General features: G+C 39.0%; 1 protein-coding gene across 1 annotated transcript in view; it reads left to right on the forward strand.

Annotated features, from left to right (window-relative positions):
- Window positions 1-19,005, forward strand: part of slco3a1a (solute carrier organic anion transporter family member 3A1a) — a 43,614-nt gene extending 24,609 nt beyond the window's left edge. Inside the window, exons 3-10 of the mRNA XM_084734397.1 lie at window positions 10,373-10,471; window positions 10,555-10,827; window positions 12,239-12,403; window positions 12,500-12,698; window positions 15,734-15,902; window positions 16,598-16,770; window positions 16,897-16,961; window positions 18,235-19,005. Coding sequence (XP_084590523.1) covers window positions 10,373-10,471; window positions 10,555-10,827; window positions 12,239-12,403; window positions 12,500-12,698; window positions 15,734-15,902; window positions 16,598-16,770; window positions 16,897-16,961; window positions 18,235-18,587 — 1,496 coding nt within the window. The 3' untranslated portion in view covers window positions 18,588-19,005. The remainder of the gene's footprint in view (window positions 1-10,372; window positions 10,472-10,554; window positions 10,828-12,238; window positions 12,404-12,499; window positions 12,699-15,733; window positions 15,903-16,597; window positions 16,771-16,896; window positions 16,962-18,234) is intronic.
- The last annotated feature ends 2,243 nt before the right edge of the window (window positions 19,006-21,248 follow it).

Consider the following 21,248-nt stretch of genomic DNA (forward strand, 5'->3'; position numbering starts at 1 on the left):
TCTTGTGTATCTGACATTAGGAAGTGAAACACGGAGATGTCGGCGTCTGTGTGTCTTTTGTGGTAATTACGTAACCACATGTAGTAAAACACAAACTGTACTGTATGTACAGTAGACTCAGTAAAAGCCACCTGATTTCTACATAAAAATAATCTTGTTATCAGCAGTCTAGACTCATATCAGGAGTGTGTTAAAACAGACACTGATATGATGCAGTGAAGCCTACAGCGAGGCCCGACGTTGACCTCACATTTCAGGCCGTGACCTCTCGGAGGCTTAGATTGAGCCAGAGCTCGGCTTAACGTGACAGGGTGTTGAGGGGAAGAGCGCCGCTGAGAAGCCCGCCGTGTCGGCCGGACGAAGCTCTGCAGTAACCCCACTGCTCATCCTCAGGGTCAAAATGCTAATAGTTTTAAACGTGTCCTTAAGCTGCACTTTTTATATCGTGACCATATGGCATCAGTGAAACCGCCCTAACAGTCGACTGCGCCGCTGCAAGGTAGAAGTTAACAAGACGAGAAGACGCTGTTTTGATGTCAGACAGCAGCCGGGCGTGTGTAGAGAGGAGTGGTCTCAAATTTGAGATGATTTGACGTAAACGGAAGTTAAAGCAGGATGATCCTGATGTAATGGCATTTGAATGTGAGTTGAGAGCCTACTTTAAGCTTTGGCTTGTTATTTAGGTCATGGCTGTGTAGAGCCAACGGGGTTACTGTAGGGTACGGGCTGCTGACCAACGAGCCATCTCAGTTTTTTTTTTTTTTTCTTCTCTCAGTCATTTAGAGCTGTGACTCTGAGTTGATAATTAGTCAGTCAGTCAACACAGAGATCATCAGTAGGGCCCCGACTGATACTGAGGCCGGTGCCGATAACAATATAGAATTCTGATATTGATATATATCAGCTTATATTGCAATGATCCCTCAAATGTGTTTATCAAACGCTTGTAACAAAGATATGCATGAAGGCAGATCTCACAGATCTCAAACTCCTCAAACTGTGTTAGGGTGTTAGGCTGCCCAATATCAGACAGATCATCAGGAACTAATTTTATAATTATCTTTTTCCAGCTTCACAAATATGAATATTTGATGCTTTATATACAGTATATGTAGAATGCAATGAATATTTTGTTATTGTTGTTTTTTTACTTATCAGTTCAATAAAACAAGCAAGTTGAAAACATCACCTTTGGCTGTGGGAAATTATGACACACACTTTTCTTGGATTTTTATCAACAAATTTAGGAAAATAATCCACTGATTCATCAATAAACCATAAATTAAAGCCAAATAAAGCAGTAGTTGTTGAAACTTCAGGGGAAAATGCAGCATACATTATGATAAGAAAATAACAACTCCCATGATCCCACTCTACCTGCTGACATTATTAAAATACAACTTTTATTATTCTTTTGATGCGACAGAGACCCCATAGCAGCAGAACTTAACAAAATGTGTGTTTAGAAAATGGTTGGATAATGCAATTTTATTTATTTATTTATTTGTCTGTTTGTTTTTTGCGAATCCATTTTGGAGATACGTGGTTTTAAAAGACAGAGAAACCATATTCATTTATCAAACTAAATGTACAATGGTGCAAACTTATAAGATATTTTTAAAATCTGCAGTAAGACTTCCTGCCTTCAGTGTGAATAATGTTTTCCTTGACAACTGATGCTGACGTTGATACTAAAAGCCACTCAGGTGGGCCGAGCCTCTGCTTCCTGGGGTGAAAGCTGCTGTCTAATGCTGTTAGTTCTTACTTATGGATCACTGAAGATTTGGTAGCCTTTAATATCCTCTGTACCTCATCAAAATAGACTTCACCTTAGAGGTGACTTCTGCATGACTTTTACCTGTTTGTTATTAATCCCGTCGGCTGAGTTTACATAACAGCTATCTGCATAAACTGATGTCAGACCCCGATCATCGTGTCAGACACTTGGATTTCACATCACGCCAAAGTTTAAAGAATTTAGAGTCAATCGTATTAAATCTCAGTAAGGGGATTTATTCATTTAAATTGGCTTTCTCAGCAAGTGTGTTTTTGATGGTGTTCACAGGTTCACATCTTGGGTGTCAACCAAATGTTCAGGGAGTCAGTGAGTCTGCAGGATTACAGTGCTGGTAGTATCGTCCAAGGATAGAGGAGGAAGTAGTGCTTCAGTTAGAGTTTCTTTGAGAAATGAAAGATAAGAATTTCAGCAGTTCCCCTCCGAGTGCCTGAAGACAAATGACTTTGAGATTGAGATCAGATGTGACAGCGAAAAAAGTACAAAAAAAAATACATGGAAAGAGACAAAACTTTACAGAGACCGAACAAGCAGTTCCTTCAAGATTCATTTCATCTGTTTTTTCCTGAAATATATTTGATATATGTGACTGACACTTACAGAACTGATATAGATAAATTGATTACTGTGATCATAGCTGGTAACATCATGCAGGTGCAGGATGAGTAAGTGTTTTGCCCACTGTGTTATTAGCAGATGTAGCAGGCAGTAATTTGAGAACCACAGATTATGTCGGACGCCTCACTTATGAGTTTCATACCGAAACATCATGTCTAGATGCAAAACTGCAGCAGGTTGTGAAACAGAGAAAATGGGAAACATGTTGTTGGGTGTATTCCTAACAGCTTGTGTCTATATGGTTAATAAAGTTCCTGTTCAGTAGGTAATAATTGGAAAGTACTGACCCATTAAAATAAACCCACAGACCAACAAGGTAAGAGATATATAGAAAAATGTGAGAGCAATGTTAAACCAGGGCACAGGTGCACAGGCCGAGCATTTTTTACAGCTAAAAAATTGATATTATGATACTATTCCAATCACAGACTCTGGTTTGGTCAAAATAAATCCTTAATTCACTGAGTTAGATGTGAAAATATTCTGGCTCCACAGGCTTTTTTCCTCTCACTCATTCAGCAGCTCAGTGGGTGAGTACTGTGATGCTGAATGAGACTGTGCAGCTGAGCAGAGACTCGCACTTGTTCAGGCCATTAAAGTAGCTACAAAAATACAAAAATAATGCAGAAATTGTCAAGAAATGGTCAAAAAACTCCAGTTGCCCAACCCTACCATGTTGCCTGGCCCATCAATCGATCAATCTTCCTCAGATACCTCTCCTCAGCAAAAAAAAAAACAAATCATACACTTTTGTCTGCAACATACAAGCTAACAGTACCACAGATAAGAAGCTGCGAGGCTTGTTCTTTTTGACAATAAAAATGCCTTTGGCTCTATTAAACCCAGTCCACTGCATGAAAACAGGTTTCTTTCATAAGCCAGAAAACATTTAGCAGTTCTTCTGCATACCTGAAAACAGCCGCATGCTGTTTCTGCCCAGCTGATGAGAGGAGAGGAAACGTTGCCAGGAAGCAGATGGATGGTTGTTGGATGCGATGTGTGTGAGTGAAGGTGTTGTAGTCTGAATCTTTTGTGTAACTGTCAGCGTGAGTGATACTTCAGTGGACATGCAGAAAATGGCCCGTGCTCAGTCTGACATCTCTGGTCTGTTTTGAGTGTCTCTCCTGAGCCTCTTCAATCTTAAAAAATGTCTTCGCACTTCTACAAAGAGGATGTTATGACCTGATGTACGGCAGAGGAGGAAGACAGGGCTTTTGTTTGAAAGCTCTTTAAAGTTTACAGCCACTGCAAACGTAACCTTGAAATGCTTTATCTGCTTTATGCAGTTCTTCTGTCCCGAGACTCTTTCAGTTGACCTTTTGACATAAACTCATGTTTTGGCCCCAGAGCCGGAGAGCTGAGACTCTGGCTCTTGGCTTTATCTTTAGTAATCATTTAGCTCACTCTCAGTTTCAGTCTGGCCCCTCGTGAAAGTGGCACAAGCTGTTGTTTGGCCTCCCACATCGTACTGTCCCTCTGCTCTTATTTAGCTCGGGGATTACTGAGCCAACTTGAGCGGGATTAATGGAGGAGAAGGAATTCCTTTTGTACAGCGAGAGCAGGAAATAAACTGAGGACGGTGCGGGTGTAATGCATCTGACATTTCGATTACCAAGAGCTTTCTGTTTAACCTCACGCTGTGTTGGTTTATAATCTCAACCCCTTGGTTTAGATGGCCTAAAGAAAACTTTGCGACTCAATCTTTTGGGAGGAACTTATATCTGTGTCGAACAACTCTCACGGGGTTTCACCTGCCTCCACATTAATCTCAGGAGTGATTTTATGAAGAGTACAGCTTGTCACACTTATCATCTCCTCTGTTATGGTTTAATCTTTGCATAGTGTTTTATCTGAAACATTGCAGAAGTCTGTTGTATGAGATGGAAGTGCATGTATATGGTCACGTGCCTATGTGGAAATGCTGTCCAAGTGTGAAAGATAAGTAGCATGACGTCAGTGACATAGTGCTACGTGTGAAATACCAACTCTGATCTACAGTTTGCAGAAAATAAAAAATCTATTCCTTGTTCTCTTCAAGGGAATGTGTGGGCAGCGTCAGCAACAAAAAAAAGGTATTTCACACACTTAAAACAGGTCCACCCAAAAAGAGATCGATATCAGTTTAAGTGTGTACTATTTCAAATATTTTCACTGCCATCAGACAGCCTTTTCTGATGGGAAAACACCATTATATAAGCCAAACATCGCACTCCTCAAGGTATCCAAACTCTGCAGGCAAAGTCAGTCATTTTACTTTGCAGGCCACAGGAGCTGCTGCTCCACTGCTGCGTTGTTCTGCTTTTAAATTTTAAAATGATCAGAAGACAGTCAATAACAAAAACAAGCTAACAGGTCGAGGCGTACGGAGTACAGTGAAGAAAAATTACTATAGAGTATGAATTGTAGAGTTTTGTTGGTTTGGAGAGGATGATTTTTGGCTTCGATAAGGGCAGTTTCCAAAAAGGCTGCAAAGTAAAGTGGTGAAAATATTCTAAATATAGCATAAACTTAAACTTATAATGATTTTATTTAGGTGGGCTGTTTTTTAAGTGGCTACAATACCATTGTTTCTGACCCACATCCACAGAAGTTCATGTCTTAGCTCGTTTAATCCTGCATCAAATAATCTGAACTATCCCTTTAAGTCAACTTTCCAAATGTTGTGTGTAGGATATGGGATGCATCTGTGGCTTAATTAATATCCGGAAAAGGACAAGCGGCATGGACCAGCCAACGTTCCCAGCCTTTTGTATTGGTCTCTAAACAAATTAGAGGGAGACAAAAACACTAGAGCTGAGCTTTGTTATTGAATTACATCTGACATGCTCCCCTGAGAGTATAATTCACAGGATACTAAAAGGCTCGGGCGAACTACAACATGAACAAATTAGTTTGTTTTGTACTTATCTCGTAACAGGACCGCTGGAAGGGAAAAGGGATTTAGGCAGTTTGGAGAAGTAGTGTGTTACAAAGATTACCCATGGCTCTGGTTGTGTATTGTCCTTCATGGAGATTTAATGTGCTTAACTTAGGTTTTCCTTTTTTTTTTTCTTCGGCCTAACCCTGTTATGACATGAAATACGTCTCCACAGCTTTACAGTTGTCTTTTCATCTTTGACCTGAGAGCAAAGGTCGGTTATTTGAAATGGAATTAGGAGAAAGAATAACTGTTGCACTGCGATGGATGGGGAGTACAGACTGGTAATAATGGTAACTCAGCTCGTCACTGTGTTTGAATGAAACCATCCAAATCAGCTCTAATTTGTGGTTGTATGCCATTTGTCTCCTCTGTTCCTGCCTGTTCACAGAAGAATTTACCTGAAAGGAATAATTTGACATTTGGAAATGAGACACAAAAGACAGAGGTAATAAACAGCTTTCAGAACTGTTGACGCACGGAGCAGCCACCTTGGATTTTGAGGTTACCTGGCTAGTTTTTTCCCCCTGCTTACAGGTTTTGTGTTAAACTAGGCTAATCATCTCCCAGCTCTAGCGCTACACTTAATGGACAGACATAGGGATGGAGGAAAAACTCATAGTGTGATTTATGTGATATTTTCATTGCCAATATTGTATCGATACATTGTCATATATATATATATATATATATATATATTACAACATATGTTGTTGCAATACTCACATAAATGTTTAAAATCTCAATAATATTGTATTGTGACTTAGTATTTGCAACAATGACATATAGTGGGGCCTGATTCTCACCCCTTGATGAGTTGTATCATACTTCCTCTTACCCAACTCGCACTCATAAACATATTTCTCAAAATATGAACTATTTCTTTAAGGCAATATGAAGAGTTTAACTGGAGATGTGTCCATTTTCCTATGCAGTAGGTCCCAAAAGACTTTTTTTTGTTATCAGAGCACCTCACATTAAGAAGATTAGGCTCTGGCTGGTGGAAGTAAAATATCAGTTGAGCTATCTTAAAGCAGTGTTGGACTTGATACTTTGCTTATGTTTTGACTACAGGTTCCAGTTCATGTTCATGTTAGATTAATCCCATTGTGAGAGACTCAACGTGCTGCATGGTTTTCTCCTGCTGGCTTTGACCTTAAATCAACAAGAACAATATTTGAGTTAATCTTTCATGCGAAGATTATCAACGCATTCAAACTTGCGTCCCCCTTCTTTCCCGTGCAGACACAGCAGATTGATAAGGAGGCATGGTCCCTCATAGATTAGCGATCTCGCACTGACTGTGGCACAATGTTATCATCAAGGAGACAGCGTTTCTCGAACACGACCAGGGGTAGGCACGAATCTCAGTGGAAACATTTACCTTCTCAGTAGTCGTGGTCTTGTGGGCTAGCTGGGGCGTCATCTCCTGGAAGGTGATTTCACTAACTGAATTTCCTCTTTGAGGTTTCCTGTGGTGAGAGCAATTGTGATGTTGTTGCTATGAGAAGACAACACTCAGTTTCTAAGGAAACACTCGAAACGGAGAGTGCACAGGCCTCATTTGCAACACCACAGGCAAATTCACTCGTCACGTAGCGACTGCAGCCCTCCTTCATGAGAGCGCTGATAAGCTTCACAGTTTCATTGGTATCCAGCCACAACAGCTCTGAAACTGTGACTTTGTGGGTGTGATTCCTGCATATGTTAGGGATGGTTAAACTCTTTTGTTTGAGCGTAATTATTTTAAAGGAGCATTACATGACAATTTCGTGTCCAGAAATGAGTACTGAGTCCAAATAGTAAGTTGGAGCCATACACAATCTATTACAAAGGATGAAATCCTGTTTGATGTACAGTTTATGGTTAAAGAGAGTTGTTTCTCAACACTCTCCTCCCCCTACACTGTAAGTTGATTAGATGTTTATAACTGTTAGTTGTCTATCAATGTAAAGTTAAGCCTGTTATCCTGAAAAGAAAAGTCCACTGCTCAGAAAATACACGCCCTGGAGCTGGACTTCAGTGACTGGCTGCATTCTGCCTGCCGGGCTCCATTATTATATTGCTAAATTTATCCGTTATAAACATGTACTCCTTATAAAAGATAATTAATGATTTGTTATGACTCATAAACAGACACTTACTCATTTGGCAACATTCAGCATTAATTTAATTCTAATTAACGTGAAACAGGCAAACAAAAACACAAGTTGCATTGTCAGAGAAGCGAGTATTTCAATTTGGCATATTTCCTTATTCTCTGGTGATTTATCCTGGTAATTTTATGATTTATTATAGTAAATATATTATAGATTTCTCCTTTACACTTCAGTTTCAGATTTGGCAGTCTCCTGGCTGTTATCTCAGTTCATTTCTTTTTGCAAAGTCTCAAATAGCTTGTTGAAGGAAGAGGTAAAACCTGTCATGCTCTGGCGCCTCATGGACACACTTTGCTCATTTCCGCGCTGGTCTAAGTGTCAACCACAAAGATGTTTCAGCTGTATGCTTGCGAAAAGAAATCAGTTTGTTCCCTTCCCAGCATAAAGACTCCTTTTTTCTTTTGTTTCACTCCTCCCCCCTCCTAAAATGACTTTGTTTATACCGCATTTAGGTACTGAGCCACACCTAGCAAATCTGTGAGCAATTTCCTTTATGTGAAGAATAAACTATGATGTGAATGAGGCTACAATAATGTCAACGTGTTGACTCCCTTCCTTTGTGGGTGGTCAAGGCAGGAAGCAGGCCGTGCATTCACTTTCAGCAGAGACATACGAAGCTTAGTCACAGTTTCCACGCTTGTTCATTAAGTGGCTGCTCCTGGCATCCAAACAACATCTTACTGGAGAGACGGCATCGTGCTGATAGCAGCGATGTGCAGGCCAACCTGCAGCCGGCAAAGGGGACGTGTCTCATGCTGCAGGGGCCAGAGGAGGAAGTGGAGGAGCAGAGATGATTTTATCATTTTTTTGATAGTAATTTGATGCTAGCATTGCAGCTCTTGTGAGCAGCAGTGCTCAAACTTAGATCTGGTTTGTCGCTGTGTGCCAGAAACAGTCCAACACTGCAGTCTAATAATACCACAGATCACAGGACTTAGAGTCAGGGAGAAATTTGTCTCCCAAATTGAGCTTTGAGTCTTCATTATCTGCCTGCAGTGTGAGTCACAGTGCCAGACTCTCACCCCGCTGACAGCGCTCTAATGAGGATTTTGGACCAGGCTCCACATTTTATCTCCAGCTGTCCACCAGAGCAGATTGGGACAGAAGAACTGGTTTCTGTAGTCAGGTGTCTTCCTCGCAGTGTGTGTGTTTGTGTCTGTTTGTTCGGTGTGTCACCCCTCGAAGATGAGAAGGCTGAGCCATGTGATCAGAGCGAGTGCAGTGACACCGCTGCTGCATTCGCCTTGTGGTTTTAACTGGCTGATTTGATCTTTCATGCCAGCCAAAATGTTTCCCTGTTTGCTGTCTTGCTTTACACTTTATCGCCTGGAAAAGGACACATAGAAAGTAGAGCTGAAATGATGTAAAAATGGCTTGAAGATTTGCAGCTTTTTGAATTTTTTGTTCAGATTCAAAGGCTTTATTTTCATATGCAGACATTATCAATGCAATGACATTTTTAGTTTGCTGTGTCTCTCTACCTGATTCAATTATTGTATTTACAAATATAGAAATATACTACAAACTAAAAAAATAAAGAAAGAGGAAAAATAACAAGACTGAGGAGCAGTAAAAGGCAGTATAAAACATCTTGTGCATTATGAACCAGTATTAAAAAGTATAAAAGTCTGTGCAAGAAGATGATTGAGGTACAACAGTATAAAAGTTTTTGCAATATTAAAACAGTATAGACGTCACTTTGGACTTTTTTTTTTTTTACACTTCATGACTACCGGTTTAATTGATTATTTTAAAAAACTATCAACAGATTAATCAATAATGAAAATAATTAGTTGCTGTCTATCCAGAATTTCAGCTTTAATGTTATTAAGATAAAATATGTTCCACCAGAGCAGGAAATGTGTCTTTGTCTCACCAATAAACACAGTAAACACAAGCACCACAAATCATCAGCACTATACATTAAAAAGTTGATACAAATTATTGAAGTTTCCCAAAATAGGGACATTGATTGAATGTGGCACAAAGGACGCCTAATATATATTGCTTTACAGCACTGCTTCCTAACGGGGGGTCTCGACCCCCCACAAGAGGTCGCCAAAGCTTCATGTGGGGTCATGGGGCCTTCTTCATTCTAAGACATGAAAGAAAACTATTTAAAAATGTACAGTAGGCCTATGTCTCAGCATTTCATTAATTTGTGTGAAGAAAACTAAATAAAAATTTTATCCTTAAAGTTCAGATTTTTATTTAAGATATAAATTTTAAGACCTGAACACAAGCTGTATTCAGAGCCTTCACTTTGTTTAACAGCCTTATCCTGCCTTAGGAAAGTAGTAAAATCAGCCGAAGAACTAGTAGAACAATGGCCAAGTGTCAGGGAGAAGAAATCACTGAATTTATCAAAAAAAAAAAGAAGCCTATTAAGTATGCATGACTTTTAAAAAGGAAAATACATAATACAGAAAAAGTTACTAAAAATATCGGGAAGTCTCATTTCTAATGCAGTGTTCACAGGGATTAATTTGCTCAAATGAATTCAAATTACACAAACTTCCTGCAGTTCCTGTGTTCACTATTTGTGTTAATTGTACTAGTACTAGTTGTGTGTTTTGAATATATTAAGAAATAATTTTTTTTTTAAAAATGTGTCGCTTGGGTCGTCACTTTACTTAATTATAGAAAAGGGGTCCCCAGGAAAAAGGTGGTGAACCACTGTTTTATAGCTTCATCCAGAAGGGATTGACTGTGTTATACAGAACATCTCATGATTCTGGCCTGTGAGCTGCAGCACAATATCCATGACTGTTCTAACAAAACAAGCCTACTTGCTTTGGGGCTTGTTTTTGACATGTCTTTCTGAAAGTTTCAAGTGGATAAAATCAAACCCACACATTAAATTTGATGTTTGTTTCTGTGCAGGAATCCTCTTTTCTACTCTGGTCTTTGGGCCGGCCTGTGGCTTCATCCTCGGCTCCCTCTGCACTAAGTTCTACGTGGATGCTCTCTTCATCGACACCAGTGAGTTTAACATCTCTCCGGCCTTCTTTTCCTGTGTTTTTCTGTGCGTGCCATGTGTTGACTTATGTTGTGCCTCTCCACAGGTAAGCTGGTCATCACTCCGGACGACCCGCGGTGGATCGGGGCCTGGTGGGCAGGCTTCCTCCTGTGCGGTGCCTTACTCTTCTTCTCGGCTCTCTTTATGTTTGGCTTCCCTCAGTCTCTGCCGACCCGGGAGAAAGAGGAGGGGGCAGACAGCGAGCAGGTTATGCTTCCTCCCGCTCTCAGTTCAGACTATGAGACTCCAAAGTCCAGCAATGGGGTTGTACGCAACCACGAGCCTGCCAACAGCCCCACCTGCTGTCAGCAACTCAGGGGTGAGTGTGCAAGAGCCTGTATAGTGCTGCAGTGCATTCACGCAAGGACATCTTCTGTAAAAATACATGACGCATACTCATTAATTTATTTTATTAGGTTTGTCAGATGTGAAAGAATTACGCTGGAATTGATCTAAAATGTTTACAACTCAAAGTTCCTACGGTAGAAGAAGTTTTCAGCTCCTTTAATTTAGTACATTTACTCAAGTTCTGTACCTAAGTATAATTTTGAGAGAAACACTGTGCTTGAATTTAAAGCTTTAGCTACTAGTTACACTGAAGATAAGTAATTTTAATAAGAAATATCATCAGTCTGTCAGTTATAATGAATTGTTATAGTTTTCCGGCAGTATACAAAGAAGTTCAAATTAGCTCCACCTTTCTGCCTTTGCCAGCTGTGACACTGATGCATCAGTAATTCTTTTACTGAGTATATTTTCATGCTCATACTTTTGCAAAACCTTTGCACAGTTGTAGATCAACAGGCCTGCAGGAGAAGATCATGGGCTGATAATACAAAACAAAGATCTGTCTTCTGCACTCACAATCAGAGATCTGATAATAGCAACGTTTCAATGCAGCAACCTTCACCAGGTTATTTAAAAAAAATAAAATAAAAAAAATCAGTAACATACTGGATGCTTTCAGAATTTTTGTTTCTTTTGTTGATCAGTTCATCTGGGTGTCTTTCTTGAAAACCTCTGTTGTAATTGCAATTTTTGTATGTTTTTGTACAGTTATGTTACAGACTGTCTCTCCACCGGCCCTGTACGATACACTCATGTTTCAAATGAAACAAAGTTAAAGATGATTTTGACTTACAGCATTTTTTTTTTTCTAATTTTCTATAGAGGTTGCAATAATGTTGTTATTATTAATTATTTTGGCCATGATGATCGTGTAGTGTAATCTGATGTTGTCACAGCCCTACAAATAATAAAAACTAGTATTTAAGTTCATTAAGTAGCTCTTGTAACTATATTTTCTCGCTATCCAGCAGGTACAACATTAAAATGCTGCTCAAAAACAAAACAAGCTTTAATTAACAAACAAATGAGAAAAACAATAACACATTAATGATGTTTTGGTACTGTTACCAGAGCTACTGCATGAACCTAAATGCTGCTTTTTTTTATTAAAATAATCTTTAACTTGGTTTATTGTGCATTTTGTCTCTTTTTTTGCAAATTAATTGCACTCAAAATACAAGTGTAGGGGACGTGGAGAGAGTCTGTAACCATAACTGTACAAAAATGTGCAAAAAGTGCAATTAGACGAAAGGCTTTTGAAAAGGCAACCAAATAAGTAAACACAAAGATTTAAGAGTGTACAGTATGTTTAAGACTGCATGTGTATCAATATTTCACTTTTTAATTATCATGTTTTTTTTTGTTTTTTTTTTTACTACTAGTGATCCCCAAGGTGACCAAGCACCTCCTGTCAAACCCGGTGTTCACCTGCATCATCTTGGCAGCCTGTATGGAGATCGCTGTCGTGGCTGGATTCGCGGCCTTTCTGGGGAAATACCTCGAGCAGCAGTTCAACCTCACCACCACCTCAGCAAACCAGCTGCTAGGTTTGTGCTCACAGCAGTCAGGCATGCGTGCACACATGCACAGTCGCACACACACATTTGTACGGCAGTGTAATAAATAGGTCATTCTGTTTCAAGGTATGACAGCCATTCCCTGCGCGTGTCTGGGGATCTTCATGGGCGGCCTGCTGGTGAAGAAGCTCAACCTGTCAGCGCTGGGAGCCATTCGCATGGCCATGCTGGTCAACCTGATCTCCACGGCCTGCTACGTCTCCTTCCTGTTCCTGGGCTGCGACACTGGGCCCGTCGCAGGAGTGACGGTCAAATATGACAACAGGTAACAGAACACATGAGCGTTTGCCAGCCTTTTATATTTAAAGTTGAATAGAGGTTGAGGCCTTGCTAAACCCTAATTAAAACCCCAGAAGGTTGGGAAGCGTTTGGATTAGAGAAGGGCTGCACAATTAATTGAAATATTATCGAAATGGTAATATGGCCAAGTGCAATATACAAATGACAGAAGCTGCAATTTTTTGATAAAGGAAAAAAGTGTGACAAAACAGCATTATAATGAAGTACTGTAGTGCTGCAAAGACAGACCCCAACAAAGGTCACATCACCCTGTAAAGTAAAAATGAAAATAATGATGCAAAAATGATCTTTTCCATTTATTGCTAATCACAGTGCAATCACAATATCTCTGTCTGCAGCCCTAGGTTAGATTTAAAAGTTAAAATAATGAAAAATGTGACTCGAAATGCGGGCAGCACAGTTGCACTGTGTTAAAGTTATCTGATTTCAAAAAGTTTAACTTCCTGGATAACTGGTCTTATGACGAGCTCTGATTTTCCAGTTTAGCCAGGAGTCCATGTTCATGACAAAGATGGCTTTGTAACTAAATAATCACGTTCAACTTCAGCAGAAAGATGAAATAGTTGATCCTCAAAAATCAACATATCCATCTACATTCAACAGAGAAAACTAGCCTGTAGATTATGAGAAATAATAATATAGATAATGTGTTTTTATATCAATGTGTACTCCTGGTATTCCCACAGGTTTTAAGTCTCTAGACTGTGAAATAAATCCTTTGTTAACATTTGTGTCCTCTCATAAGAAGTCTTTATTAGTATTAGAATACTAATAAAGAAATGTGAGCTGTGAAAAGCTGCTGCCAAGGTTAGAGGACTTTATTGGAGGTGAACCACAGAGGGACTAAATGTGTAAATAAAAATTCTTATCACTGCCGGTCATCAGGGCACAGAGGGACTTTTTATTCAAACAACTTTGTGTCATTTCATGGAGTCTATAAAAAGATTTTCTATTCAGAAAGTGACCTCGTGTTCCTCGGACCTGCACAGGCTGAATATGAATGCAACAGACTTCAGTGAATCCAGTTCTGTGGGATGTTTCAGGGCAAAATTATCATTCGACAGGACTTTTCATTCACTTTTATATTTATCAAGTGGTCAATTGTAACTGTTACTGTTTTACATACACACAGAGGCACTTATTAATTTCTTGTTGATTACTTGTGATGAATTACACTCCTTTGTCGCTGATTGTTTTGATACCAGTACCAAAATGCCTTGGAGGAATAGGAACATGTTTTTATACAAAACCATTTCAAAACCTTATCAAATGTATTAAATGTTGTCTAAACAAAAACTAACAAAATGTTGACTACAAAGGAAAAAGTCTAGACACACAAAGGGCACAATTATGATGTATTGAATAGTAAATTTGACCACAAATCATACACAAAATCACCATAAACAAGTCACACCTTCTTGAATGTGTTTTTCCTGGTTTCCTTCCTCTTCTACATGTATGACAGTAAACTAATCTCTTTAAAATCTGATGAATGAAAATGAAAAAAGACTGTTTGGAGGTTATGATGGGCATTTTTCACAGTTTTACAGATCAAATGGCTAATCTGTTAATCAAGAAAATAATCAGTAAATTAATGAATAATGAAAAAGGTGAAATTTGCAGGATTTATCACATCAGTGCTCAACACAACAGTATCAAACATCAGAGAGGGAGGGAGAAAAGACAGAGAGGAAGAGAAAGATTAAGTGGGAATAAATGATCCCTTACACAGTAAAGATCTTTTTACACTCATGTACACACTCTGTCAATTACTATTGTGTACAAGCAAATCCACTTGTGTTTTTACATGGAAATATCAGGGGCCCTCTAGACCTGTGTGCCCCTTCCCCTCTGGATTAGACCACTTGCTGAGCAAGAAACTAATGACAGGCTGTTGTAGATCTATAAAGTTGTTGTCATATCCTTTTATTTTGGCGCTGAGTCTCTCACTTGAAAAAAAAAAATCAACCTGGGCCCTATTTTCTCATGTTTTTGTGTTGAAGTGACTAATGGGGACAACAATTTTTGAAATTAGTCCAGTATCGAGCGAGGCCGCTGCAGCTGTCAGCCATAAAACAGGCTGCAGTGTAATCCTTATGGGCAATTGTTAACCATCAAAGTACGTCCACTAAAAGTGTTTTTTGCCTCCGACAGGCTCAGATTGTAACTGTCTGAGGACATTAAGTAATGGATTCCTTAAGAGACAGACGTTCTTGTTAAAGAGTAACGTACATTTTGTTTAACCAGAAGGGTTTATTCATCCCACCAAAGCCCTCAGACTCTATTTATAGAAATATTTTAGATTTTTGTTCTCATATTTAATTTAATTTAATTTAACAGCAGAATAAACAATAAAAAGTAAAACTCATCCAAAACATATTAGTTCATCTTTCCACTGCTTCAGCAATCACAATAAACTCTTAATTCACTGTATTTTATATGAAAATATTCTGGTTGTACATGCTGTATCTCCCTCTAATACAGTGAATTAAAGGTTTATTTCAACCAACACAGAGTTCATGTGTTTACCTCAGTAGTCATTTATACACATAAACATGAGAAAGTAGGGTTCAGGTGGAATTTACCCTTTAAATGCTGTGTATTTTTATCATAGACAGATGCATGTACAGCAGTTTAGATCAGTTCTTTGTGCCACAGAAACACAACAGTCTGTGACAAAAAATATTATAATACCCAATCAGATAGTTGGCTCTATTTCTTATCATTTAGTATTTTTGTCTATATGGTGGTCCTGCAGAAACACTGACTAAAGGCCTTTACTACTTCTCGATTTGTTAGCCTGAACCCAGGCTGCTCCAGAGCAGGTTAGTGGTGCAGTGCAGTTTCCATGGAGATGTTAAAATTGGACTGTGGAGACCCATAGTATCACTGATAACCGGCAGAGAGTGCTTCTTCGATTTTGTTTGTGCCTCATACAGATATAGTGGACACTTAGAGTAGGAAAGGTTGCTCAGCGTGTCTCTCTGCGTCTCTGTCCAGGACCCTGCAGGTGGGCGAGAAACCAGAGGCTCAGTGCATCAGTCACTGCAACTGCTTCACCTCCTCCATCAGCCCCGTGTGCGGCTCCAACGGCGTCACCTACCTGTCCGCTTGCTTCGCTGGCTGCACCCGATCAGGAAGCGCTCAGACCACATCGAGCATCTCTCAGGTCTTTACTCCAAGATAACAATCACAACAGTAGAAGAAAAATGGAGCAGAGAGCAGTTATCTACCTGATTGTGCCGCAGAAAAACTACCACTGAATTGCAGATTATTCAAACTTTCTTTGAACTTATTAAAATGTTCTCTATACTTTGATATGAAAGTTCAAAGTAAAAGAGTATTTCATAGTTCTGTCATCAGCTGGGCAATCAAGTTTTACTGTGGTTGTTTCGAGATCAGATGCCGACTGCAGATTAACGTCCTCTATATTCAAATCACACGCAAAGAGAATTTTCATCAGCTCAGCAGCACAAAGTATCACAAATATTACTGCTGCTTTCCTGCTGCAGATACAGCAGGTTCTTATTTTAAAGTATAAATATAAAGTACAGACCAATTCTAAACTCTTAGAAATAAAGTGCTAACTAGAACCATGCAGAGCTCTCTGACTTGCTCCCATAGGAGAACCTTTTGTGGTTCCCGGCAAAGCTTTATATAAAGGGTCCAATTTGCACCCTTTCAGAGGGTTCTATGTAGAACCCAACATAAAAGGTTATACCTAGAACCCCCCATAAGAGGTTCTATAGATAACACTTCTATGGTGTAATGGTACCACCCAGAATCCAGGGTGTTCTACCTGTAATTTCTTTAACTTGTTTTTGTTCTAATGCTTCTTGAATTGTCTTTTTTTTTTCTCCACAGAACTTTACCGGATGTGGTTGCATCTCCAATGAGAGCAAATTCGCCACAGCAGTTCCGGGGAAATGTCCGATGCCGGGTTGTCAGGAGGCTTTCCTCATCTTTCTCTGTGTGATCTGTGCGTGCAGCCTGGTTGGAGCCATGGCCCAGACTCCCTCTGTTATCATCCTCATCAGGTATGTTTGCGCATATAAGCTGTGTGTGTGTGTGTGTGTGTGTGTGCAGTGTTTGTGAAGACTTCATGCACAGAATATAAAATGAAAACAAAACATGATAATTTATTCTGTCTGCTCCTCCTGAAGGACTGTGAGCCCTGAACTGAAGTCGTATGCACTCGGAGTGTTGTTTCTTCTGCTACGACTCCTCGGTAAGAACTTCTATCAGATAACACATTAATTTGAGATACTATGGGTCTGTCTCAATAGTCACACTCAGGCATTTGCCAAGGTTCCCAGCGCCCATAAAGGCTGCAAGTGCGTGAAGGTTTACCAGAGCTCACTGGGACAAGCTTAATCTCATCATGGTTTGCTTGTTGTTTTTATTTCCAAGTGTGTATCGACCGTAGACCATTACAAACAGAATCGGGTGTGGGTAATGGGATTAAGAAAGTCTAAAGTCTATCTAGAAGCACTCAGGTAATTAATTTAACATTTGGACTTGAATTATTACTGCATACTGAGCTAAGTACAACCTCTTCATGTTGAGTGTTGATTTTGGGACAGACCCTGTCAATCGTCTATTACTGCTCCTCTTCTTTAAACCAGGTACAGTGATGTGACGACTATGTTGAGATGTTTCAATCGGCTTTAAAATTGCCTCCCTTTCACCAGTTCTTTTCCTTATGATGAACCTGTATGCATTGCGTTGCCATGGGAAACTGCATGCATTCAGCTGATGAGGCAGAAAATGCATAATAATGTTTTTATGTTTGGTCCTAATTTGCTGCCAAGTCTGTTGAATATTGCAGCCGAGAGAACAAAATGGATTAGCCTATTAGTATTTATCACAGAGAATATTCAATCAATAAAAATTATATTGAATTGGCCAAAAATTAAAGTGATTTCCATGTCTCCTTCATTACGGGACAGTATCAGACCTAAAGGCTATTACTGAATATCATGTTTAAATTTATCAAGTTAAAAGTTTAAGAGCTCTAATGTGCAGCATTAGACATACGGCAGGCGTATTGAGTGTGAGTGTATTGTCTGGTAAAAAATAAGTGTGCAGGAAAACTTGCACCGTAGTACACTCCACAGATGTAGTAGCAAAAGCACACAGATGTACTGTATATATAAAGAATATAACAAAAGCACATACAGCATCAATGAGATGAGACATTCCAGTTAAAATGATCTATATTTCATTTCACTTACAAGGTGCAAAGCAGTGGAAGGCATCTTCTAAAGTTCAGTATTTACCCAAAGGTGGATGGCGCTTTTAACTTTTTAAAATTTGAGAATAGAAAGGATGAACTGGGGCATTTAATGTCGGAACACAGCATGTCATGTAGAGAAAAGAAAGAAAAAAATTTAAATGAATGAAAGCTGCTTGCTTTTGACCCAGAATGCACATGGAGTAGTTTTTCTTAGCTTTGAAGTTATTTGAGTTTGTGGGCTCAATCATTGTTTTCTGTCTTCCAGGCTTCATCCCCCCTCCTCTGATCTTTGGTGCTGGAATCGACTCCACTTGCCTTTTCTGGAGCTCAGACTGCGGCGATAAGGGCGCCTGCCTGCTGTACGACAACGTAAAGTACAGGCACCTGTACGTGAGCCTCGCCATCATTCTGAAAGGCGTCGCCTTCCTCCTCTACACCACCACGTGGTATTGCTTACGCAGGAACTACAAGAAATACATCAAAGGTCATGAGGGTAACATGACGCCAGCTGAGTTTTACCCCTCTCTCACAGACGGCCCCAAACTAGTGGACAGGACAAAGTTTATATACAGCCTGGAGGACCATGAGTTTTGTGAAAATATGGAGTCAGTTTTATAGTTTGTTATGCAAGAAAAGGACAATATGGATATTCATATTCTCTCAAAGGACTATTTTATGATTTTATTCTTTTTTTCTTGAAAGGATAAAATAAACTCTAAACTTTTTTGATAAAGGCAATCTATTTAACGGCCCGTTCAGGTCACAGGAGACGTGGCTCTCCGCTGCCGTCCACGTCCCCGGCAAACTCTTGAAAGGGTCCATTTTAGTCGTTTACGTATCAGCGAGGTGTTGTCCAGTGTTGCCGGTGAATTCCTGTGTTGACTTGGTGGTAGAAGACGACTTACAGTACTGTCTGGCTCAGTCCTAGTTGATTATTAGTAAGTGGACATGATGCTACTACAACTATAGTTGCCATATTGTTTTTAGGTCTGTCATGATTCCAGTGATCTGTGTGAAGAATGACAGTTTCCTTTCAGTCAGTGCACTGTGTGTTCTGTCTGTCACCCTCTCCAAAACTGAGATTTCTATGGGTGATTCTTCAGTGATTCATATTTAAAAGTTGCCAAGTGTTTACAACTAATAGTTCATCGGTTTATTTTCAGTGCAGGAAGGTTTCTTATAAAACGAGAACAGAAACACCTTGACGGGGGTTATTAGAGTGGTCTGTTAGATGTTTTAACTGTCATAAAATCACGTCTAATACCTTTAAACAAGATCATGTTTTCATGTCATCATGCACTGTTTGGTTTCTTGTTCTCTTGCTGGATCACAGGCACTGTTTTTGATACTGTTTAGACTAGACTGTGAGGTCTCGTCTCATAGGTGCAAATGTGCAATTCACATCTGATACATCCGTGTTTGTTACTAGATTTGTGTCAGACTGCAGGTTTGTTTCTCATTATAGCAGCAGTTTCTTTCATTTCCATGTTTATTTTTACATCTGCAGAGTTTATTCAGCCTAATATGTCTTAATAAGGGATTATTCGATAAGAATGTTAATTTTATTTTCTTTTGTCTTTTACACCTAGTGGAAGAGCAAAGAAGAAAATTAAAGAGTAATATGTCTTTGTGTTTGGACATTAAAGTAAAAGAGTTAAGGAGTAATATATTTGTTTCATTAGGCCCAGATTGTTTTATTAGATTGTATTTGAGAGAACAGTATAAATTATATATAATCTAATTGTCTGAAATGTGTGTCTGATGCCACAGAAGATTTGGGACAATTCATAGACATGAAAGTGGTATGTTGCGTTATTGGGGGTGGGGGGGAGCATAATCTGTGTCTTCAAACCTGTAATATCTGGGATAAAGTACTACAGGAGGCTGTGTGTGCAAGGTCAAACAAAGTGAACACACTGAATTTATTCCTGGACATTTATTTGGATCCAACTCAGCGCATACAACCTGTTACTCTACTGAACTCTGCAGTTACAGTTTTGACATTGTCCCTTTTCTTACACTTTTTGTATGGCAACATATCATTTATTTTACTCTGGAAATAAATTATTTTTCAGAAAATAGATTAAAATTTGAGTGTTTTTGAATTATTTTTATAGACATTGTTTTAGAGGGTTGCTTTGTCCAGCGTTTTCATGTTATGTTTTCTTTGGTTTGGTTTGGGTTTTTTTTCATAAACAAGCCACAGGAGGTGGGAGCAAGTCATTGTGTAGCAGGTCACAAGTAAGTTTCAAGTCTTTGCACTCAAGTCCCAAGACAAGTACAAAGTCCTAAACAAGTCATAATCCACTCTCAACCAAATGTAGTGACATTTTAACAATAGAGCCTGAACTTACCGTTCTTGGTGTAGCTTCAAATGTCAAAGGAAATTGGAAATTGTTGTCTCTCCATCTGTAATTTTCTGCCTGCATGTTTTGCATTTTGTTTTTTGTTGTCCACTACGTTTTGTTTTTTTTTATCTGCAAACAAAATTGTCTTTGGTATCATTTTTTCCAAAGTGGACCTGGGGACTTCAGCGTCAGCTTGTTGCGAATTAACAGTTTGATACATGGCACACTTTTTAAATAACATACATTTTAATCTTTGGGTTTGTTGTCGAAAAGCTCAAGGTCATGTAAGCCACTGGTGTTTAATTCCAAGTCAAGTTGCAAGTCTTTATTACTTTCAAGTCTAAAGTCATGAAATTGGTGAGTCTGACATGAGTGGCAGTTATGTGACAAAAGTCCACACCTCTGCAACCTACACATAATAAACTTGTCCAAACATTCACAGCAAAAAGTTGAAAACAAAACACAAACCATATAAACCAAAAGAAGATATAATAAAATAAAACAAGCAAGTAAAACAAACAATGTGAAGTAATGCATACAATAAAAATAACACAAAAAGTTGCAGGACTAATTTCCACAGTGGCCCTGGTCTTCCCCAAATCATAACAACAAAGACTATATTACTGATACACACCAAAGCTGTAATACTACATTTTAACTCAAATACATGTCTTTTAAACTATTTTTATTTAATTTTTGGTCATTGCATACACAAAGGTTTAGATCCAAAAGAACATAATACATAATACAAATTCACGATATGATGAACACTCTGGCTTTGATATGTAGCACATATTGTATAGATTTTCTATCACATCACATCTTTGACTTTAAACAAGTGTTGAAACATCATAAAGGGAACAGCATGGTGTTTTTTGATTGTCAGTGTCAGTTCATGGCTCATAGTGCATTTTCAATATTGCACTAAGTG

This window comes from Lutjanus erythropterus, chromosome 13 (assembly GCF_056507025.1).
Source record: "Lutjanus erythropterus isolate fLutEry1 chromosome 13, fLutEry1.hap2, whole genome shotgun sequence".
NCBI lineage: Eukaryota > Metazoa > Chordata > Actinopteri > Lutjaniformes > Lutjanidae > Lutjanus > Lutjanus erythropterus.